This window comes from Fringilla coelebs (genome assembly GCF_963513975.1).
Source record: "Fringilla coelebs genome assembly, chromosome: 33".
NCBI classification, from domain to species: Eukaryota; Metazoa; Chordata; class Aves; order Passeriformes; family Fringillidae; genus Fringilla; species Fringilla coelebs.
The window spans coordinates 380,510-403,940 of NC_140059.1; the positions used below are offsets into that span (position 1 = coordinate 380,510).

The following is a 23,431-nucleotide window of genomic DNA, read 5'->3' on the forward strand; positions in this document are numbered from 1 at the left end:
AAGCCCAGTTTAAGCCTGGTTTAAACCCAGTGTAAATCCCAGTTTAAGCCCAGTTTAAACCCGGTTTAAACCCAGTTTAACCCCGGTGCAGATCCCAGTTCAAGCCCGGTTTAAGCCCGGTTCAAGGCCCACCTCGCGGTTGTACTGCCGGTAGTAGTCGCGGTATCTGTTGTAGTCGTAGTCGCGGCCGTAGAACCGATCGTCGTAGCCCCGGTAGCGCTCGTAGAAGTTCCGGTAGCCCTGGGGCAGGGGACCAGTTAGAACCAGTATGAACCAGTATGAACCAGTTAGAACCAGTTTAGAATTGCTTAGAGCCAGTATAAACCAGTATGAACCAGTTCGAATTGCTTAGAGCCAGTATAAACCAGTATGAACCAGTATGAACCAGTTCGAATTGCTTAGAACCAGTTAGAACTGGTTAGAACCGGTTAGAATTGCTTAGAACCAGTGTGAACCAGTTAGAACCAGTTAGAATTGCTTAAAACCAGTTACAACCAGTAGAACCAATACAAACTAATTAAGACCAGTACAAACCAGTTCAGACAAAGACAAACCCCTTAAAAACCAGTAAAAAAACCCATTTCAAACTGGTAAAAAACCAGCCAACAACCCGTTTAAAGCAGTTAAAACCAGTTTAGCTCCATTAAAACCAGCTCAGACCAGTCTACACCACATCAAACCAGTTTAAACCAGTCCAAAATGGTTTAAACCTGTCCACAAAACAGTTGAGACCAGTTAAAACCAGTTTTAAACCAGTCCAAACCAGAAAAACCCCCAGTTCAACCCACTCGAAATGAGTTCCCAGAACGGGAAACAGCCAGGGAATGGCCAGGAAGGGGGAAATGCCCCAAAAATTGCCCAAAATGCCCCCAAACCGGGCTGGAAACGCCCCAGGAATGCCCGGACGGTTCCGGAAGGTTCCGGGAGGTTCCGGAAGGTTCTGGAAGGTGCCTCACCCCGCGGTTGCCGGGCTGCCCCCAGTACTGCGGCTGCTGCTGGCCCCCGTAGACGCGGCTGTCGTAGCCCCGGCGCTGCCCCCCCACTGCAGAGAGAGCGGGATGGGAGCGGGTCAGAACCGGGACGGGAACGGGTCAGAACCGGGAACAGGGAATGGGAATGGGTCAGAACTGGGACGGGAACGGGTCAGAACCGGGAATGGTTTAGGGTCAGAACCGGGAACAGGGAATGGGAATGGGTCAGAACTGGGACCGGGTCAGAGTGGGAATGGGAACTGTCCCCAGATCCTGTGCCAAAGCCCTTGGATCCAGCCCAAAACGCAGCCCCAAAACCCCTCAAATTCTGCCTAAAACCCATCCTAGATCCAGCCCCAAACCCATCCTAGATCCAGCCCCAAACCCATCCTAGATCCAGCCCAAACCCATCCTAGATCCAGCCCCAAACCCATCCTAAATCCAGCCCCAAACCCATCCTAGATCCAGCCCCAAACCCATCCTAAATCCAGCCCCAAACCCATCCTAAATCCCAGTCCCAAATCCATTCTAAACCCAGCCCCAAACACCCCAAATCCCGTCCCTCTCTCCCCTCTCCCACATCCCCAAACCCAATTCCCGCTCCATACCCCACTAACCCCTCCCTGGAGCCCATTTTCCCCATTTTTTCCCATTTTCCCCATTTCCATGCAGTTTTTCCCATTTTCCCCCCATTTTTTCCCATTTCCCCCGTTTTTCACCCCATTTCCCCCCTGACCGTAGCCCTGGCCGCGGTTGCGGTTCTGCCGGTTGCGGCGGTTCCCAGACCCCATTTTAACCCCGTTTTCCCCCCATTTTTCCCCGTTTTCCCCCCCATTTTTTCCCATTTCCCCCGTTTTTCCCCATTTCCCCCTGACCGTAGCCCTGGCCGCGGTTGCGGTTCTGCCGGCTGCGGCGGTTCCCAGACCCCATTTTAACCCCGTTTTATCCATTTAACCCCATTTTCATGCAGTTTTTTCTCAGTTAATCACATTTTTACCCCATTTTCCCCCCATTTTTCCCCCGTTTTCACCCCATTTTCACCCCAGTTTTCCCCATTTCCCCCATTTTTCACCCCGTTTCCCCCCTGACCGTAGCCCTGGCCGCGGTTGCGGTTCTGCCGGCTGCGGCGGTTCCCAGACCCCATTTTTCCCCGTTTTCCCCCCATTTTTTCCATTTCCCCCATTTTTCACCCCATTTCCCCCCTGACCGTAGCCCTGGCCGCGGTTGCGGTTCTGCCGGTTGCGCTTGTTGCGGTTGTTGCGGCGGTTCCCGCGCTTCTCCGAGGGCGGCAGCTGCTTCCGCGCCTCCTCCTTCCAGCGCAGCACCAGCGGCGCCGCCTCGTCCCGGCCCAGCTCCCCGAACAGAACCTCGTCCACGTACTCGCTCTTCTCCGGGATCGAGTAGTTGGCTGGGAAACGGGGCAAAAACGGCACAATTTGGGTGGGAAATGCGCAAAAACGGCACAATTTGGGTCAGAAACGGGGCAAAACCGGCACAATTTGGGTCAGAAATGGGCAAAAACGGCACAAATTGGGTGGGAAATGGGCAAAAACGGCACAATTTGGGTCGGAAACGGGGAGAAGATGGCACAATTTGGGTCAGAAACGGGCAAAACCGCCGAGTTTAGCACGGGAAAATTGGTGCCAGGAGCGGTGAGAGATGGGGGGAAATTCGTGTGTTGGGTGGGAAAAAAGGGAAGAATTCTCTCTCTGTAAGCAGCAAAAATTTCGAGGGGAAATTCCAAAGTTATCTGGGAAAGATGAGGCTCAAAAAGGGAAAAATCCAGGGAAAATCGGTGCAGGGAGCGGTGAGAGATGGGGAAATTCGTGGGTTGGGTGGGAAAAAAGGGGGGAATTCTCTCTGTGACAATAAAGGGAATTTCTGAATTACCTGGGAAATTTTCCAGGGATTTTCCATTTTTTCTCCTCATTTTCTGTGCAATTTCCCCCCTCATTTTCTCTGGGATTTCCCCCCTCATTTCCCACAGATTTTATCTTTTTTTTTCCCCTCATTTCCCAGGGATTTTCCTCCCCTTTTTTCCCTCATTTCCTACCGATTTTTTTCCCCATTTTCCCCCTCATTTTCCAGGGGCTTTCTCACTTTTTTCCCCATTTCCCTCCTCATTTCCCATGGATTTTCCCCCCTCATTTCCTGTGTGATTTCTCTCCCAATTTTTCCCCCCATTTTTGGTGTGATTGTCCCCATTTCCCTCCATTTTTTCCCCCATTTTTCCCAGTGATTTTTCCCCATTTCCAGGGTGATTTTCCCCCCATTTTTCCCAGTGATTTTTCCCCATTTCCAGGGTGATTTTCCCCCCATTTCCAGGGTGATTTTTCCCCAATTTCAGGGTGATTTCCCCCCTCACCTTTCATCTCCAGCATGACGGACTCGGGCACGTCGTCGCCCTCGCTCTGGCGCCGCTGCTGCAGGCGCTGCTCCCACTCGGCCTCGGGGGCCACGATCACCACGACCTTCCTGGAGAAGCCCTTGAAGGCCGAGAGCTTCCGGCGCTGCCCCGAGTTGTACACGTTGCACTGGGGGTGGAAAGAGAGGGAAAAATGGGATTTGGGGAAAAATGGGATTGGGGAAAAATGGGATTGGGGAAAATGGGATTGGGGAAAAAACAGGGATTGGGGGGAAAAAACAGGGATTGGGGAAAAAAAGCAGGGATTGGGGAAAAATGGGATTGGGGAAAAATGGGATTTGGGATCAGGAATGGGGGTTTGGGGTCTGGAATGGGGGTTTGGGATCAGGAATGGGGGTTTGGGATCAGGAATGGGGATTTGGGGTCTGGAATGGGGATTTTTTGGAGGGATTTCCAAGGATTTTTAGGGCGGGTTTTTGAAGGAGGATTTGGGAGGGTTTTCCAAGGGTTCTTTGGGGCCTTTTTCAGCGATTTTTCTGAGGGCTTTTCCCTGGATCTCTGGGCAGGTTTTCCCTGGGTTCCCAGGCAGTTTTTCCCAACTCCCTGGGCAGTTTTTCTCCGTGTCCCTGGGCAGTTTCTCCCTGGGTTTCCAGGCAGTTTTTCTCCGTGTCCCTGGGCAGTTTTTCCCTGCGTTCCCAGGCAGTTTTTCCCTGGGTTTCCAAGCTGGTTTCTCTGGATTTTCAGGCAGTTTTTCCCTGTGTCCCCGGGCCGTGTCTCCCTGGCTCTCTGGGCAGTTTCTCCCCGCTCCCCAGACAGTCTCTCCCCGCTCCCTGGGTTCCCAGGCAGTTTTTCCCCGCTCCCCAGACAGTCTCTCCCCGCTCCCTGGGTTCCCAGGCAGTTTTTCCCCGCTCCCCAGACAGTCTCTCCCCGCTCCCCGGGCCGTGTCTCCCTGGCTCTCTGGGCAGTTTCTCCCCGCTCCCCAGACAGTCTCTCCCCGCTCCCCGGGCCGTCTCTCCCCGGTTCCGCCGGGGTACCTGGTCCAGGATGAAGTTGCGGCGGGCGCGGGGGGCGATCTGCACCAGCTTGCTAAGGCACTGCGCCGCCTGCTGAGTCAGCAGCTCCCGGCTCTTGGCGTCCAGCTCCTCCTCCGGCTCCGGCCCCCGCGTCTGCAGGGGAACGCTCGGGAATTGGGAATGGGCACGGCCGGGGGGCTCCAGGCTGGGCCACAGAGCCCAGAAATCCCAGCCCAGGATTCCCACCCAGCCCAGAATTCCCATCCGTGCCACCCCAATGTCCCAGCATCCCATCCCATCAATCCTATCATTCCCACCCCAGAATTCCCATCCCTGCCATCCCATTATCCCATCCCACTATCCCATCTTTTCAATCCCATTGTTCCCAGTCCATCCCACCCTTTCAATCCCATTATCCCATCCTATTATCCCATCCCATTATCCCACCCTTTCAATCCCATTATCCCATCCTATCAACCCCATTCTTCCCAGTCCATCCCATTATTCCCATCCCATTATCCCATCCTATCAATCCCATTATTCCCAGTCCATCCCACCCTTCCCATTCCCACCCTGAATTCCTGTTTTCCCTCCATCACCCTGAGTTGGTGCAGGGCAAAGATCCCAACCCACGATCCAATTATCCCACAATCCAATTATCCCACAATCCTTGGATCCCATAATCCTTGGATCTCGTTATCCCACAGATTCCATCATTTCCCTGACCCCATTCCCACCCTGAATTCCCAGTTTTTCCATGAGACCCTGAGCTGGTGCAGGAGGGAGATGCCATCCCAATATCCAATCAATCCCATCCAATGCCACCATTCCCAGGGATCCCACAATCCCACAGATCCCATCATTCCCAGGGATCCCATGATCCCATTAATCCAATCCACCCCACCATTCCCAGGGATCCCAGGGATCCCCCAATCCCACAGATCCCACCACCCCACCATCCCCAAGGATCCCCCAATCCCACCCAACCCCACCACCCCCAGGGATCCCGCAGTCCCATAGATCCCATCCAATCCCACAATCCCATCAATCCCACCACCCCACCATCCCCAGGGATCCCCAATCCCACAGATCCCAGGGATCCCCCAATCCCACAGATCCTACCACCCCACCATCCCCAGTCCCCCCAGTCCCCCCCAGCCCCGCGCACCCTGAGCTGGTGCAGGACGCGCTCGGTGCCCAGGATGTTGTAGCGCTTGTCCCGGTGCTCCTGGGAATGTTTCTGTGCCCACTGCGTCTTCCCGGAGCCCGGCAGCCCCACCATGAGCAGCACCTGGGGAGGGGAGAATTCCTGATGGGACACGGGGCAAGGAGAGGGGAATGGGGCACTGGGAATGGGGGAGAGGGAATGGGGGAGAGGGGAATGGGGGACAGGGAATGGGGCAAATCCCGATGGGACACGGGGCAGGGAGAGGGGAATGGGGCACTGGGAATGGGGGAGAGGGAATGGGGCACAGGATCCCAGGGCAGGCAGGGAATGGGGCACTGGGATTCCCTGTGGATCCACAGGGAGGGAAGTCTGGGATTCCCAGTGGATCCAGAAGGAAGAACACCGGGATTCCAACTGGATCTGTGCCTGGATTCCCAGTGGCTCCAGACGGAATCCAGAGGAATTCCCAGTGGCTCCTGGGATTCCCAGCAGCTCCACACCCTCATCCTCAGCAAACCCAACCCCACTGCTCCCACTAGGACCCCAGGAACCCCAGGAGGATCCCCCAGGGAGGAAGGATCCCCCAGATCCCCAGGGAACCCCCGTGAGCAGCCCCTGGACCCCCAGGGAGATCCCAAGGGAGAAACCCCCAGGGAATCCCCCAGATCCCCAGGGAACCCCAGGATCCTCCAGGAGGGAGGAGCCCCTGGATCCCCAGGGAAGCCCCAGAAAACCCCCAGGGAACCCCCAGACCCCCAGGGAAGCCCCGGGATGATCCCCAAGGCGGGAGGAGCCCCTGGATCCCCAGAAAACCCCCAGGGAACCCCCAGGAGGATCCCCAAGGAGGGAAAAGCCCCTGGATCCCCCCCCCAGGGATCCCCCAGACCCCCAGGGACCCCCCAGGGACCCTCCCATCCGCCCCATCCCCCCCCCCCCCCTCACCTCGCACTCCTCGGTGCTCTTGGGCCCCGGCGGCGTCCGGACCCTGTCGGGCGCGGGCACCTCGTGGATGAAGACGAAGCCGTCGGGCACGGGCGCCAGGGGCTGCGGGCGCTGCCCGAAGTTGAGCTCCACGGCGCAGCCCTTGCACAGCACGTGCGGCAGCAGCGCCCGCGCGCCCAGCGCCGCCTTGGGCACCGTGAAGGCCGTGCCCAGCTCCTGCCCGTTCTTGGAGAACGACAGCGCCACCAGCTCCGCGTCCTCGAAGTCCTGCGGGCGCCAGAAACACGCAGGTTTCACACCTGAGCCTTTTCATTCTGTGTTTCTCCTGGCTTTGCCCTGGTTCTTCTCTTTTTTCCCTGATTTTTCCTGATTTTTCACCTTTTTATACCTGAATTCTCCCATTTTCTTCCCCTGATTTTCCTGGTTTTTTCCTGATTTTTCACCTTTTTCACCCGATTTTTCCTGTTTTTCCATGATTTTTCACCATTTTTTCCCTGATTTTCCTGGTTTTTTCCTGATTTTTCACCTTTTTATACCTGTTTTTTTCCATTTTCTTCCCCTGATTTTTCTCCTTTTTCTCCTGATTTTTCACCTTTTTCCCCCCTGATTTTTTCCCATTTTTATACCTGATTTTTCCTGGGCTTTTTCTTCCTGATTTTCCCAGATCTTTTCCTGATTTTCCCCATTTTTCCCCGATTTTTCTCCTTTTTTCCCTGATTTTTCCTAGTTTTTATTTTCCTGATTTTCCCCATTTCCCCCTGATTTTTCCTGTTTTTTTCCCCTAATTTTCCCCATTTATCCCTGATTTTCCTCCTTTTCTCCCCTGATTTTTCCTGGTTTTTTTTCCTGATTTTTCCTGGGTTTTTCCCTGATTTTCCCCACTATTTCTGGATTCCCCAGTTCCTCCCCAGCCCCTGCTGATCTCCCTGTGCATTTCCAGCCTTTCCCCTTTCCCGATTCCCCCTCACCGCGAAGCAGCCGATGACGTCGTTTTCTCCAAAACTTTCCCCAAATTCCTCAAATTTTCCATTTTCCACCTTCAGCCCCCGCCCGTCGAAGCCGTAGGAAAATTCATCCTCCCCTGGAACGGGGCAAAAGAAGGACATTTTGGGATTTGGGATGGGGAGGGGAATTCGGGGGGGATTTGGGGATTTTGGGAAGGGGGAATTGCGGGATCCTGGATGGATCTGGGAATCCTGGATGGATTTTGGGATTCTGGATGGATTTTGGGGCTGGATTTGAGTCCTGGCTGGATTTAGGATCCTGGCTGGATTTTGGGGCTTCCCAGCGGGATTTGGGGTGGCTCTGAGGGGATTTGGGGTCTCACCCAGCTGGGAGTGGGGAGAAGTCCACGGACCAGCCCACCCTCAGCAGCGGCACCTCGGTGCTGCCCTCCTTGCCCGGGAGATTCTGAGACACCTGCAGGGAAATTCGGATTTGGGAACAAAAAAAAAATCAGGAATGGGGCAGGGAGAAGGAAACAGTAGCAGTAGAAACTCCAAAAAACCCCAAACAGAGCCAAAATCTGCTAAAACAGGCACCAAAAAGCCCCCAAACTCACCCCAAAATCTCCTAAAACCTCAAAAAAAAACCAACCCTCCCAAAAAAAACCCCAAATCCCCTCTGAAACAGCCCAACCCCACCCACCAACGCCCTAAAACCTCAAACTCTCCCAAGATCCCCCTAAACCTCCCCCCAGATCCCCTTTTCTGCCCCTCCCTCTGCAATCCCAGCCCCCACAGAGATCTTTTCCCAGTTTTGCCCTGGTTTTGTCCCATTTTTTCCCTGGTTTTGGCCTGGATTTTCCCCATTTTCCCCAGTTTTTTTCCCCATTTTCCCCTCCTTTTCCCCCAATTTTTTTCTCCATTTCCCCCCATTTTTTTCCCCCGTTTTTTCCCCATTTTTTTCCCACTTTTTTCCCCATTTCCCCCGTTTCCCCCCATTTCCCCCCCGTTTTTCCCCATTTCCCCCCAGTTTTTTCCCCATTTCCCCCCAGTTGTCTTCCCCCAATTTCCCCCCCATTTTTCCTGATCTCCCCCCCATTTTTCCCTATTTTCCCCCATTCCCCCCCATTTTTCCCCCATTTCCCCCCAATTTCCCCCCCTGTTTCCCCCCATTTCCCCCCCAGTTTTTCCCCAGTTTTCCCCCCGTTTCCCCCCGTTTTCCCCCCATTTCCCCGTTCCCCACCTTGGCCTGGAAGCAGACCCTGCCCTGCGTCACCCCGTGGGTGCTGCGGGCGCCGGCCCAGAGCCCCGGGAAGCGCTCGGAGAAGAGCGGCTGCCCGCCGTAGCGGTCGCGGCTGGCGCGGAACTGCAGGTCCGACGTGTCTGCGGAGAGAAAGGCACTGTGATCCCGGCTTAAACCTGGCCTAAATCCCAGCTTAAACCCGGCCTAAATCCCATCTTAAATCCCATCTTAAACCCGGTTTAAATCCCAGCAAAAATCCCAGCCCAAATCCCAGCCCAGAACTGCAGGTCCGACGTGTCAGGGGAGAGAAAGGCACCGTCAGCCCAGCTCAAACCCGGCCTAAATCCCATCTTAAACCCGGCTTAAATCCCAGCTCAAATCCCAGATCAATCCCAGCTGAACTGCAGGTCCAACATGTCTGGGGAGGGAAAGGCACCATGATCCCGGCTTAAACCCCAGCCCAAATCCTAGCTCAACTCCCAGATCAATCCCAGCCCAAATCCCAGCCTGGAACTGCAGGTCCAACGCGTCTGGGGAGGGAAAGGCACCGTCATCCTGGCCCAAATCCCAGCCCAAATCCAGCTCAGTCCCAGCCCAACTCCAGCCCAACTCCAGCCCAAATCCCAGCTCAGATCCCATTTTAATCCCAGCTCAGATCCCAGCTCAATCCCAGCCCAAATCCCAGCTCAACTCCAGCTCAGATCGAGCTCAACTCCAGCTCAAACCCAGATCAATCCCACCCCAAATCCAGCTCAATCCCAGCTCAACTCCACCCCAAATCCAGCTCAATCCCAGCTCAACTCCAGCCCAAATCCCAGCTCAGTCCCAGCCCAATTCCCAGATCCCAGCCTTTCCCTCACAGGTGTCCAGGATCACCAGGCTCTCGTCCTCCTCCCCCTCTGGCGGCTCCTCCTCAGGCGGTGGCGGCGATTTGGACCTGGGGGGAAATCCCAAAGTTTGGGAAAATCCCAAATTCTGGAAGGGGAAATCCCAAATTCTGGAAGGGGAAATCCCAAATCCTGGGGGAAATCCCAAAATCGGGGGGGAAATCCCAAATTTCAGGACACAGTTGCAGGAAAGCCCCAAATCCTCAGGAATTCCCAGCTGGGAACTCCTGGATTCTGGGACATTTCCAACCCCCCAAAAACTCCAAAAAACCCCAAAAAGTCCCAAAATTCCTGGGAAATTCCTGGAATTCCCACTTGGCAGAGCTGGGAGTTCTTGGGATGTCCCAAACCCCCCCAAAGGTAAAAAAGTTCCAAAAATAACGAAAAAAAAAAAATCTGAAAAAATCAGGAAAAATTCAGAATAACATCAGAAAAAAATCTACAAAATTCTGAAAAAAAACAGACAGAAATCAGAAAGAATTAAAAAAAATCAGAAAATAATTCTGGGAAAAATCTGAAAATGTTCAGGGGAAAAAAAAAAATTTAAAAAATCTGAAAAAATCTTGTAAGAAATCAAAGAAAATTCTGATAAAAAGCCCAAAAACTAAAAATTAAAAAAAAAAAAAAATCAAGAAAAAAAAAACCAAAACAAAATTCTAAAGAATTAAGAAAAAAATAGAAAAAAATTCAGAAAAAATTGGAAAAAAACTCAGAAAAAATTGGAAAAAATTCGGAAAAAAAATTGGAAAAATCTGAGAAAAAGACTTGGAAAAAATTTGGAAAAAAATTGGAAAAGTTGGAAAGAAATTTAGAAGAAAATGGGGAAAAATTCAGAATAAAAATTGAAAAAAATCGGGAAAAAATTGGAAAAATTCCGGAAGAAATTTGGAAAAAAAATCAGAAAAAATTTGGAAGATAATTGGAAAAAAATTCAGGATAAAACCTGAAAAAAATTCAGAAAAATGTGGAAAAATTCAGAAAAAAAATTGGAAAAAATTTGGAAGAAAACTGGAAAAAATTCAGAACAAATTCAGAAAAAATTTGGAAAAAATTGGGAATCAAACCTGCAAGAATTGGGAATGAAACCTGCAAGAATTGGGAATCAAACCCGCAAGAACTGGGAATCAATTCAGGACAATCCCCCCAGCCCCACCGGCTGTTGTAGGCCTCCTCGCGGAACTCGTGCCAGGCCCGCCCGTGCTCGTCCTTCTCGTCCCGCAGCCGCTTCAGCCCCCGGCGCTCGGCCTCCGCCTTGGCCTTGTCCTCCTCCTCCCCTGCAAGGCCAAAACCCCGATTTACCCCTTTGCCAGGGCACAAAGGGTTAAAATTGAAATGTAGCTCCATTTTTCCGGGGAAAAAAGGGTTAAAGATCAGATTTAGTTCCATTTTCCTGGCAAAAAAAGGGTTAAAATTGAAATTTAGCTCAATTTTTCACAAGGAAAAAAAGGGTTAAAATTCTGATTTATTGGCATTTTTCCAGGGCAGAAAGGGTTAAAATTTAAGTTTAGTTCCATTTTTCTGGCAAAAAAAAAAGGGTTAAAATTCAGATCTAGTTCCATTTTCCTGAAAGGAAAAGGGTTAAAATTCAGATTTATTTCCATTTTTCTCAGGGTGCAAAGGTTTGGATTTGGATTTATTTCCATTTTCCTGGGGAAAAAGGGTTAAAATTCAGATTTATTTCCATTGTTCCAGGGGAAAAATGGTTCAAGTTGGAATTTATTTTCATTTTTCTGGCTCTTCCAGAAAAAAAAGGGTTAAAATTCAGATTTATCTCCGTTTTTTCAGGGAAAAAATGTTAAAATTCTGATTTATTTCTATTTTTACTGTCACAAAAAGGTTAAATTTTGGATTAACTTCCATTTCTCTGGCTTTTACTTGGAACAAAAGGGTTAAAATTCAGATTTATTTCCATTTTTCTGGGGGAAATTAGGGTCAAAATTTGGATTTATTTTAATTTTTCCAGGGAAAAAGGGTTCAAATTTGGATTTATTTTAATTTTTCCAGGAAAGAATTGTTCAAATTTGGATTTATTTCCATTTTTTTGCCTTAAAAGTCCAATTAAAACCGAATATTCCATGGAAATGCCAAAAGTTCAGTTGAGTCCTTTCCTTTAAAAGCTCCAAGAGTGGTGAAAATTTCATTTTTTTTCTTAAAGTGAATTAAAGCCAAGTTTCTCTGGGAGTTTTGATGGATTTTCAGCTTTTAGAGTGACAAAAATTGGTTGAAATTTGAATTTTTTCTGCTTGAAAACGAATGAATGAAGATTCCATGAAAACCTTGGAGCTTGAATGGATTTGTCCAGGTTCTAAAGGGCGAAATGTGGTTAAAATTCAGATTTTTATCCTTAAAAATCCACGAAACCAAAGCATTCCATGTAAAACTTGGGAGTTTTGATGGATTTTTGGGGCTTTATAGTGAAAAAAAGGAGTTAAAATTCCAATTTTTTCCTTCAAAATTGCTTCACTCCAAGCATTCCATGAGGACTTTGGAATTTCCCAGTTTTTAGAGTGGTGAAAAATGCCTGAAATTCTATTTTTTTTCTTAAAAAAATGAATTAAATAAAAACAGGCCATGAAGCTCCTGGAGTTTGAATGAATTTTCCCACCTGGGATGGGTTAAAAAAGCCAAAAAAATGTTTAAAATCCTTAAAAATGTAAAATTCCCCTGGGATTTTTCAGGGAAAAGGAAAAATTCCAGCCCAAGATCCATTGGTTCACCAACAACTGGAAAATCCAAATTAAAAATGAATAAATCTGACAGGAATATCCAAAAAATCCCAATTTTTCTCTCGTTTGGCCAAAAAAAATTCCTGAAAATTCAAGATTTGGAAATATTCCCATAAAATCCAAGTTTTTGTATTTTCCATCTTCCTAAAATTGAAATTTTCCAGCTCTAATACCATAAAAATCAAAGTCTGGGATAAAAATGGGAATAATTTCACTTAAATCCCAATAAAATTCTGTTCCGTGGTGATCCAAGCTCCAGAAATCCTCCCCAAATCAGATTTTTTCCCTTCAAAATGAGTTTTTCCCTCAAATCCCACGATTTTCCAACCAAAAATCAAAGCTTTCCCTCAGAAATCAGTATTTTCCTCACAAAAATTCAGATTTTCCCAACAAATATCCACATATTCCCCTCAGTAATCCATATTTACCCCTCAGAAATTTACATTTTTCCCTTAGAAATTACAATTTTTCTTTAAATATCCAAATTTTCCCTCAAAAAAAAAAAAAAAAAAAAAAAAAATCAAAATTTCCCCCTCAAAAATCCCAAAACTTCCCCCAAACCCAGAGATTTCACCTCAAAACAAATCGCCCAATTTTCCTAAGGCTTTCCCCTGGATTATTTCTTTAAATTCAAAATTTCCCCCCTCAAAACGGAGAATTTTCCCTCAGAAACGCACAAAAATCCGGATTTTTCCCTCAGAATCCCACAAAAATCGGGATTTTTTCCCCTCCTGAACCCGAATTTTGCCCCATCCCAGTTTCTCCCCTCAAACCCCAAATTTTCCCCAACTTTTCCCTCACATTTTCCCAACCCCAGCTCGGAATTGGCCAATTCCAGGAGTTCCACCGATTCCCCTCAGCCGCGGCTCCACAAAAACCCCTCGGAATTCAAATTTTTCCCGCTTTTTCCCCCCTTCAAATCCCCATTTTCGCTGTCGGAAATTCGGGGATTTTATCGCGATTTCATCGCGATTTTATCGCCCAAAACCCCCGGGATGGGGGGACGGGGCCCAGGTCGGGGTTTTGGGGGAAAACCGGGAATTTTGCGCGGGGTCCCTCACGGGGCTCCGGGGCCTTTCCTGTTTTTTGCCGGTTTTTGGAATTTTCCCCGAGCATCCCAAGGGTCCTTCCCCGGTTCCTTCCCAAAGCTCCCGGTCCCGGCTCCGAGGATTCTTTTCCGGTTCCCCTCCCGAGGATCTCTCGGGGTTCCTCTCCCGGTTCTGGAGATCCCGGTCCCGGTCCCGGGGGTTCCTTCCCCGCTTCCCTCCCAAAGCTCCGGGGGCTCTCTCCCGATTTTGGGAATCCTGTTCCCGGTTCCGAGGATTCTTTTCCCGGTTTTGGGAATCCCGTTCCCGGTTCCGAGGATCCCGTTCCCGTTGGTTCCTTCCGGGGCTCCTTTCCCGGTCCCCTCCCCGTTCTGGAGGTGCCGTTCCCGGTTCCCTCGCTTCCTTTTCCCGGTCCCGGCTCTCCCCCATCGCTCACCCGCCGCCGCCTCCTCCTCCTTGGCCTCGGCCGCGGCCGCTTCATCCCCGCTGGGCGCCTCCTCCGGCGGCCGCTCGGCCCCGTTCACGCCGCCGCTGCCGCCGCCGCCTCCTCCTCCCTCGGCCGCCTCAGCCTCGGCCGCGGCCGCCGCTCCCTCCTCCTGCGGCGGCTGCAGCGGCTCCGACCCCGCGGGCTCGGCCGGGGCCGCCTCCTCTTCCTCCTCCTCCTCCTCCTCCTCCCCGGGGGGGCCGGGCTGGGCCGGGGCCGCCTCGGGGGCCGCGGCGGCCGCTTCGTCCTCATCGGCGAGCAGCGCTTCCTCGTCCTCCTCCTCCTCCTCTTCCTCCTCCTCCTCCTCTTCCTCCTCCTCCTCCTCCTCCTCATCCCCTCCGTGGGGCCGCCCGCCCGGGCCTCCCGCCGGCCCCGCTTCCCCTGCGCAGCTCGAGGCGGCCGCGGCCGGGCCTCCCCCGCCGCCGCCGCCGCCGCCTTCCTCGGGCCCCGCCGCCAACATCTCGGCGTCCAGGGCCTCCTGCAGCCGCTGCGCCAGCTCCACCTTCAGCCCGCGGGCGTCCAGGCCGCGCCGGCCCAGCTCGGCCCGCAGCTCGGTCACCTTCAGCCGCTTCACGTCCATGGCGGGGCCGGTGTGTGGGGAAGGGGGGGGGGAAGGGGCCGCGGGGCGGGGGGGGGAAGGGAAGCGGAAGCGCGGGCGCGCTGAGGCGGCGGCGCCGAGGCCGGAGCGCGAGGCCGGGCCGGGCCTGAGGCCGCGGGGCGGGGACTGAGGGAGGGAAGGGGCGGAAGGAAGGGGGCGGAGAAGGGACGGGAGAGGGGGGGGAGAAGGGGAAAAGAGAGCGAGAGCGCGAGGCGGGGCCGCCGCCGCTGGCGCGGGGAGGGGGCGGCCGGAGCGCGGAGCGATCGCCGGGCCCGTCCCGCTCCCGCCGCCGCCGCCGCCTCAGCCGCGCCTGCGCCGCCGCCGCCCCTCAGCCGCGCCCCCCCGCGCGCCGCGCGCCGCCCCTGCCGCGCATGCGCCGCGCCTGCGCGCCGCGGCAAACCCCGCCCGCGCCGCATCACCGCGCAGGCGCGGCGCATGCGCGGGGCGGAGGGCTCGCGCCGCGCGCAGACGCTGTCGCCGGTGGGCGCCCCCCCCCTTCCCCCTCAGCCCCACCTACGTGCGCAACGGTCGCTGCGAGTGTGGCGGCGGCCTCGCCGCTTCCCCTCCTTCCCTCCCCGCGCGCGGCCCGCGCCAGCCGCTCGGATTTTCTGATTGGCCCCGGCCGCGCTGTTCTGCCCGGCGACGGCGAAAAGCGGCGCTCCGATTGGCGGATGGGGGCGAAGGGGGCGCTCGCCTCACGCGCAGTTTCCCGCCCGCCGCGCCGCCGCCATTTTGTTTCGGTGGATGAAGGGGGGAGAGCGCGCGGCGCGCTGGTGGGGAGGGAGGGGAGGAAAGGGTTAAAAATGTGCAAAATACGGAAAATAAAAGAGATTTGTTTCGTTTGAAATTGGGAGCGGGCGCGGAAGAAGCGCGGAGGCGGAGACTGTGCCGCGTTTTCCTCAGGAAACTCGCGTAGCCCCCCCCCCTTCCTGTTCCTTACTCCCATCACGGATTCATTCAAGAAAACCTTCAAATCTCCTTTAACACACTTTAAACATTATAAATATTTATTATTACTCGCACAAAACTCTTATTTTACCGGGGGAGCGGCCAAAGGATGGAGTTTAACCTCGGCAAGCAGCGCGGTGAAGGCGCCGCCATTTTGCGGCGCGCCGTGAGGGGATGTGAGGGCGGCGGGCTCGGGGCCCTCACGGAGACCCGCGGGGCCATTTTGATTTCGATCCGCTCTGAAATCCTCAAGCAGACAGAGATAAACACGCTAAAATAAAAGCTTAAAGGAGCTTTTTATGGTTTTTTAAGCGTGCATAGATCCCCGTGCGGGGTGCGCCGTTCCCGAACGCACCTCAATACCAGGGTAGCGTGCTGCTATCGCATTGTAATGGCTATTCAAACGGCTTTTAGTCTGTTTTTCACCATCCAAAGATCCCCGTGCGGGGTGCACCGTTCCCGGAGGCATTGCAATACCGGGACGATGCGCGAAGCGGAGGGAGCAAGCTCCGGGTCCAACTCCCGAGCCCAAAAATCCGTTTAATATGAAGTCCTCTCATCGAGGACGTATCAGATATTAAACTGATAAAAACAGATACTACACTTGATCTTAGCCAAAAGGCCGAGAAGCGATACCGAGCCCTTCCCCGCGCCGCTGCCGGCCCCGCCCGGCCCGCCCGTACCTCACGGACACCCCCGCGCCTCGTTCGCATCCCCCGCATCCCCGGTCAGGCCTCTTTCCCCAGCTCATCCCGCATTTTCCGCCTGCGTCCTGCACGGTCCGACCCCAAAAATCCCGAAATTCTCCCCAAAAAAAGCATCCCATCATGCCTTTCGCGCGTATGGTTCGACAAATCTGCATAACCCCGCCTTTTTTTTTGAAACATCCGCCCGCTGTTTGTTCCTAGCCCCGCCCATCGCCCATCCCCGCCCCGCATTGTGATTGGCCGATTGTGCATCTTTATTTGCGTTGGCCCCGCCCCTCCCTAACCAGTTTCTATTTAGCATAACCCCGCCTCTCGCCGCAGAAGCCCCGCCCCTCCGCGAAGGCACGCTAATTGTACATTGAATTAATTAAATCAGAGAGCCGGGCGGATCTCGCTTTATTCTGGGGGTGACGGGGACAGTTCGGGACAATTCGGGAAAGTTCGGAACAGTTCGGGACAATTCGGGAAAGTTCGGAACAGTTCGGGACAATTCGGGACAGTTCGGGACAATTCGGGACAGTTCGGGACCACGGCGCCGTCCCCACGGCCGTGCTCCGGGGGGGGAAGGGGACACCGGGGGACAAGAGGTGGCACCGGATGCCGCCGCCACTGTATCCCCTCCGTGACCCCCCGGTGTCCCATGGTACCCTCCCCATGTCCCCCCGGTGTCCCCCGGTGTCCCCGTGTCCCCCCGGGTGACACCTCCATGTCCCGGTGTCCCCCCGGTGTTCCCCGGTGTTCTCTCCGTGTCCCTCCATGTCATCCCCGGCTATCCCGGTGTCCCCCGGTGTCCTCTCCGTGTCCCTCCATGTCATCCCCGGCTATCCCGGTGTCCCCCGGTGTCCCCCGGTGTCCCCTAGAGCTTCCTGGCCGCCCCCACGGTGACATCGAAGAGCCGCGGCTCCCGGAGCCGGCCCCGTTTGTCCAGCAGGAAGAAGAACGGGCGGCCCCGGACCCGGATGGGCACCGCGGCCGCGGCCTCGCTCCGGTGCGCGGCGCCGGACACGTCCCGGAGCGGCACCGTCAGCGTCCGGTGCCCGAGCCCGAGCGGCCCCGGGGTCCCGATGGTCACGGCGGTCCCGCCGCGCAGCAGCGTCAGCCGCGACACCGAGCGCAGCGGCAGCAGCCAGCCCGCCGCCACCGTCAGCGAGCCTGGCACCGGAGAGAGCGCGGGGACACCGTGGGCACGGGAGCGGGAACCGGGAACCCGCTGCGAGCCCCGGTGCCCTCCCGTGAACCCCGGTGGGAGCGCCCGAGCCCGGTTTGACCCCGGTGGGAACCCCCGGTTCCTTCCCCTGAGCCCCGGTGCGAGCCCCGGTGCCCTCCCCCGAGCCCGGTTGGGTCCCGGTGTGACCCCGGTGTCAGACCCAGTCCTCTCCCCCGAGCCCGGCCCGACCCCGGTGCCGCCGCCCTCAGCCCGGTTCAGTCCCGGTTCCCCCGCCCCGATCTCGCTCGGATCTCAGCCCCGCCCCCCCGCATCCGGTGACAGCCCCGGTGCCCTTCCCGTGCCCCGGGTGGGACCCTGCAGTGACCCCGGTGTGTCCCCGGTGTGTCCCCGGTTCCCCCCGGTTCTCCCCCGGCCCCGCTCCCTCGGTACCGACGGTGAGGCAGGACGCCGTGAACCCAAAGCGCCACTTGTTGTCGCGGGGTCGCAGCGGGTCATCGGCACCGTCACCGGGAGCGGGAGCGGGCACCGGGCGCAGCGTCGTGAAGGCGAGGTGCGCCAGGTAGGCCCAGAAGAGCCCCTGGCCAGTGCAGAAGAGCCCCACGAGGCGGAAGAAGCGGCTGCGGTCGTGCTCGTACAGAACCACGTCCCGCGCCGCCGCCGCCGCCGCCACCTCCAGCGCCGCCCGCGCCGCCATGCCGGGCGGCCGCCGGTACTTCCGGGTCAGCAGCCAATCGGATGCGGCAGAACAGACACCGCAGCCAATCAGGTTGCGCGTAGCGGCTCAGCCAATCGGCTGTGGCGATCATTCCGCATCATCCAATCAGATTTCGCGCCCGCCGCCATCTTTGTTGCTGGCGCCCCCCCCTTAAAGGCGCCGCGGGCAATAATCAATAATTAATGACTGATCAATAATCAATAATCAATAATCGATCGGTTTATTTACAAAACTCGGGGGCATCGAAAGGACTCGAACATGGGGGCGGGGCCCGGGGAGGGGGCGGGGATCTCCAACGTTCACTTGAGAAAAGCGACCTCCGGAATCTTCCCCTCCAGCTGGGGAAAAAGGGGAAAAAATGGGAAAAAAATTGGGGAAAATGGGAAAAATTGGGGAAAATGGGTTAGAATGGGGGAAAATGGGAGATAACGGGGAAAAATGGGACAAATAACAGGGAAATAATGGGGAAAATGGGGGGGAAATGGGGGGAATAAAAGGGAAAAATAATGGGGGAAAATGGGAAAAAAACGGGGTGAGAAAGGGGGAAAATGGAAAAATATGGGGGAAAAAATTGGGAAAAAATTGGGGAAAATAATGGGGAAAAGGGAAAAAATTGGGGAAAGATAGCAAGGAAAAATAATGGGGAAAAATGGGGGAAAATTGGGGAAAAAACAGCGAAAAATGGAGAAAAATAATGGGGGATAATGGGGAAAAATAGGAAAATGGGAGGGAAAAGGAAAATAATGGGGAAAATGGGGGAAAAAGGAAAAAAAAGTGAAAATTCTGACCTTGAGCTGGGTGAAGACCTGGCCGGCCTGGCCGTAATCCCAGTCGTTGTCCTGGAGGCACCTGGGGAATTGGGGAGGTTTTGGGGATTTTGGGGTTTTTAAGGGGATTTTTTGGGGTTTTTTTGAGGATTTTCTTAGGATTTCTTGAGGAGCTTTAGGAGGAATTTTGGGATTTTTTTTAGGATTTTTTTCAGATTTTTATAGGTGATTTTTTGGGGTTTTTTTGAGGAATTTAAGGTGATTTTTGAGTGGTTTTTTTTAGGATTTTGAAGGCGATTTGGGGGGGATTTTTTGAAGGATTTTTAAGGGGATTTTGGGGTTTTTTTAAGGATTTGTAAGGTGATTTTTGGGGTTGTTTTTTGAGGATTTTTAGAGGGATTTGGGGGGATTTTTTTGAGGACTTTTGGGAATTTTTTTTAGGATTTTTAGGGTGATTTTTGGGATTTTTGGTTGGGGATTTTTTAGGATTTTTTTTAGGGAGATTTCAGAGATTTTTTTGGAGGGATTTGGAAGGAATTCTGAAAGGATTTTTAGGGGATTTTGGAGCCATTTTTGGGGGATTTTTGGGGCTTTCCAGGAACATTTCTGGGGAGATTTCAGGGACTTCTATGAAGGATTTTTGGGGGCATTTTGAAGGGTTTTTGAAGGGAATTTTGAGCAGTTTTCAGGGAATTTTGGACCATTTTTAAAGGGAATTTTGGAGCCATTTTCAGCGGATTTTTTGACCTGTTTTTGAGGAGATTTTTGAGCCATTTTCAGGGGATTTTTGGGCCATTTTTAAAGGGAATTTTGAGCCATTTTTAAAGGGAATTTGGAGTGACTTTAGAAGGGAATTTGGAGCCATTTCTGAAGGGAATTTTTGAGCCATTTTCAGGGGATTTTTGAGCTGCTTTTGAAGGGAATTTTGAGCAATTTCTGGGGGATTTTGGATCCATTTTCAGGGGAATTTTGGATGATTTTTAAAGGGAATTTTGGACCATTTTTAAAGGGAATTTTGAGTGACTTTTGAAGGGAATTTGGAGCCATTTCTGGGGGATTTTTTGAGCCATTTGCAGGGGATTTTTTGACCTGGTTTTGAGGAGATTTTTGAGCAATTTTAAGGGGAATTTTGGGCAATTTTTAAAGGGAATTTGGAGCCATTTCTGAAGGGAATTTTTGAGCGACTTTTGAAGGGAATTTGGAGCCATTTTCAGAGATTTTTGAGTGACTTTGGAAGGGCTTTTTGAACCATTTTCCGAGTCATTTTCAGGGGGATTTTCAGGCGGTTCTGGGGTGATTTTTTGGATTTCCTGGGCGTTTTTGGGTGGAATTTGGGCCGTTTCAGACTCACTTCTGGGACCACTCGAGGTTCATGCCCGACTGCATGGCGAAGGCCGCCAGCATCTCCTGCTGCTCGGCCGTCAGGGTGGGCACGGGGCTGGAGGAGGGCGTGGGCGCCGGCAGCGCGAAGGCTTTGCGCAGCTCCTCGGGGCTGGCGCCGCGCACGAACAGCTCGTCGTTCACGATGCACAGCCTGGGGGGATACAGGGGGGGAATTGGGGGGGAATTGGGGTTTGGGGGGGAATTGGGGAGTTGGGGGGGGAATAATGGGGTTTGGGGGCGGGAAAGGGGGTTTTCAGGGAGAAAAATGGGGTTTGGGGGGGAGAAATTGGGGTTTGGGTTAGGGAAAAAGGGGGATTTGGGGGAAAAAAAGGGGATTTACAGGGAGAAAAATGGGGTTTGGGGGGGAATAATTGGGGTTTGGGGGGGGAAAGAGGGATTTGGGGGGGGAAATTGGGATATGGGGGTAAAAAAAGTGGGTTTGGGGGGGAATTGGGAGGGTTTGGGGGGGAATAATTGGGGTTTGGGGAGGGAAAATGGGGTTTGGGGGGGAAATATGGGGTTGGGGGGGAGAAAAATTGTGGTTTATGGGGAGAAATTGGGGTTTTGGGGGGAAAAATTTGGGTTTGGGGGGAATAATTTGGGTTTGGGGGGGGAAATAATTGGGGTTTGGGGGAAAAATAGGGTTTACAGGGAGAAAAATGGGGTTTTGGGGAGAAATGGGGGGTTGGGGGAGGGAAAAAAGGGGGTTTAAGGGGGAAAAAGGGGGTTTGGGGGGAGAAATTGGGGATTTGGGGGGGGAATTGAGATTTAGGGGGAAAAAATCAGGATTCAAGGGGGAAAATTTGGGTTTGAGGGGGAAAAATTGGGGTTTTGTCGGGGGGAATGGGGGTTTGGGGGGGAATAATTGAGATTTACAGGGAAAAAATTTGGGGTTTGTGGAGGGAAATGGGGGTTTAAGGAGAAAAATTGGGATTTAAGGGAAAAATTGGGGGTTTGGGGGGGGGGGGGAAATGGGGGTTTGGAGGGGGAAAAGAGGGATTTGGGGGGTGGAAAACATATTCAGGGGAAAAACCAGGGGGTTTAGGGTAAAACCAGGGGGTTTAGGGTAAAACCAGGGGGTTTAGGGTAAAACCAGGGGGTTTAGGGCCAGACCAAGGGATTTAGAGACAAACCAGGGGGTTTAGGATAAAAACCAGGGGACTTGGGTAAGAAACACAGGATTTGGGGCCAGCCCAGGGGGTTCAGGTGGGATTTAGGCCCAGCCCAGGGGGTTCAGGTGGGATTTAAGCCCAGCCCAGGGGGGTTGGAGCAGCCCTGACCCGCTGTTGCCGGCCGGCACGGCGATGAACATCCGCGTGAACGCCCGAACCGAGTCCCGCGACTTCCCGTCCACTGCGGGCACAGAGAGCGTCAGGAACGGGGCAAAAACGGGGGAAAACGGGGAAAACGGGGGGGGAACGGGGGGAACGGGGAAAAAAGGGGAAAATGGGGGGGAATGGGGGGAAAAATGGGGGAGGAACAAGGAAAAATGGGGAAAAAAGGGGAAAAATATGGCGGGGGGATCAGGAAAATGTGAGGGGGAAATGGGGGAAAAAAAGAAAATAAATGGGGGGGAAATGGGAAATGTGGGGGGAAAAAGGGGGAAAATGGAGGGAAAAAAGGGAGGAAAAAGGGGAAACGAGGAGCGGGACCGACCTTCCTTGAAGATGCCGTGCACGGTGAAGCAGAGCAGAGTGTTCTGGAACACAGGGGGGGTCAGGGGGGCCCCCAGCCGCCGGGATCCCGGGGTTTTGGGGCGGCTGGGGGCCCCCTCACCGTCTGGGCACAGATGTCCACCACGAAGGAGTTGACGTCGTGCTGGGTCTTGGGCAGCTCGTTGAGGAACGCCACCACGTTGAGGCGGGTGTGCTTCAGCAGCTTGAAACGCATGGCTGGGACGGGATGGGGAGAGGGTCAGGGGGAGGCAGGAAATGCACCAAAACCAGCCCAGAAATAGCCTGAAACCGCCCCAGAAATAGCCTAAAATCGCCCCAAAAATGCACTGAAATCAGCCCAGAAATGCACCAAAACCGGCCCAGAAATGCACCGAAATCAGCCCAGAAACAGCTGAAATCGCCCCAAAAATAGCCCAAAATCGCCCCAAAAATGCACTGAAATCTGCCCAGAAATGCACCAAAACCAGCCCAGAAATAGCCTGAAATTGCCCCAAAAAATCACCCCAAAACTACCCTAAAATGCACTGAAACTGCCCCAGAAATGCACTGAAATCACCCCAAAAATAGCCTGAAATGGCCCCAGAAAATCACCCCAAAAAGGCCTAAAAATAAAAAGGCCCCAAATGCCCAAAAAGTCCCAAAATGCCCCAAAATGCCCCCAAAAGGCCCAAAATTGGCAGCTTTGCTCACTGGGGTCCTTCAGCTTCTTGACGTTCCGGCTGTCCTTGAAATACTCGTTCAGGCTGTTCCTGCAGGGGGCAATTAACGGCCGTTAATTGGGATTAATTGGGATTAATTGGGGATTAATTGGGGAATTAATTGGGGTTTTAATGGGGAATCAATGGGGTTTTAATTGGGGATTAATTGGGGAATAATTGGGGATTAATGGGGGCTTCAATTGGGGTTTGAATTGAGATTAATTGGGGATTAATGGGGATTTTAATTGAGAATTAATTGGGGATTAATGGGGGTTTTAATTGGGAATTAATTGGGGATTAATGGGGGTTTTAATTGGGAATTAATGGGGATTAATTGGGGATTAAGGGGGATTTTAATTGAGAATTAATTGGGGATTACTGGGGGTTTTAATTGGGGATTAATGGGGGGGTTTATTGGGGGTTAATGGGGATTAATTAGGCACGAATGAGGAATTAATTGGGGATTAATGAGGAATTTAATTGGGGACTAATGGGAAGTAATGAGGAATTAATGGGAGATTAATGGGGGTTTTCTTGGGAATTCATGGGGAATTAATGTGGTTCTAATGGGGATTAATTGGGGATTTTATTGGGGGATTAATGGGGAATTAATGGGCTGGTTTGGGGCATTTTGGGGTGGTTTTGGTGATTTTGGGCCGCTTTCAGGGTATTTTGGGGCTGCTTTGGGGCTGGTTTTGGTGCATTTTAGGTCGGGTTTACTGCATTTGGGGGCAGATTTGGGGCATTTTGGGCTGGATCTGGGCAGTTTCCTGTGGTTTTTGGGATGTTTTTGGGTTGGTTTTGGTGGTTTTGGGGCCGTTTTTGGGGCTTTCGGGGCCTTTGGGGTTTTTGGGGTGTTTTTGTGGTGTTTTGAGCTGGTTTTGGTGGCTTTTCGGGTGGTTTTTGGGGTGGTTTTGGGCTGGTTTCTGTTTCTGGTGTTTTTGGGGTGTCTTTGGTGGTTTCTGGGGTGTTTTTTGGGCCG

The 23,431-nt window shown here is 53.0% G+C and overlaps 3 protein-coding genes across 3 annotated transcripts; all 3 read right to left on the minus strand.

Annotated features, from left to right (window-relative positions):
- Nucleotides 1-99: 99 nt before the first annotated feature.
- Nucleotides 100-14,499, minus strand: LOC311164518 (heterogeneous nuclear ribonucleoprotein U-like protein 2; the record flags this gene model as incomplete). The annotated part of the gene is given in 14 exon segments (XM_084224008.1): nt 100-240; nt 957-1,042; nt 2,179-2,379; nt 3,337-3,505; nt 4,371-4,502; nt 5,518-5,640; nt 6,460-6,726; nt 7,428-7,540; nt 7,787-7,799; nt 7,801-7,878; nt 8,647-8,786; nt 9,507-9,583; nt 10,687-10,807; nt 13,742-14,499. Coding segments are annotated over 14 exon segments (2,289 nt in total). The 5' UTR covers nt 14,370-14,499.
- Nucleotides 14,500-16,427: 1,928 nt separating this feature from the next.
- Nucleotides 16,428-17,914, minus strand: TMEM223 (transmembrane protein 223). Its single transcript, XM_084224158.1, has 2 exons — nt 17,640-17,914; nt 16,428-17,194 (listed from the first exon to the last, which is right to left on the minus strand). The coding sequence occupies exons 1-2, from the start codon at nt 17,902-17,904 to the stop codon at nt 16,899-16,901; spliced, it is 561 nt and encodes a 186-aa protein (XP_084080284.1). The 5' UTR covers nt 17,905-17,914; the 3' UTR covers nt 16,428-16,898.
- Nucleotides 17,915-18,122: 208 nt separating this feature from the next.
- Nucleotides 18,123-22,504, minus strand: NXF1 (nuclear RNA export factor 1). Its single transcript, XM_084224113.1, has 7 exons — nt 22,442-22,504; nt 21,852-21,967; nt 21,732-21,774; nt 21,356-21,428; nt 20,044-20,226; nt 18,714-18,774; nt 18,123-18,263 (listed from the first exon to the last, which is right to left on the minus strand). The coding sequence occupies exons 2-7, from the start codon at nt 21,963-21,965 to the stop codon at nt 18,225-18,227; spliced, it is 513 nt and encodes a 170-aa protein (XP_084080239.1). The 5' UTR covers nt 21,966-21,967; nt 22,442-22,504; the 3' UTR covers nt 18,123-18,224.
- Nucleotides 22,505-23,431: the final 927 nt, after the last annotated feature.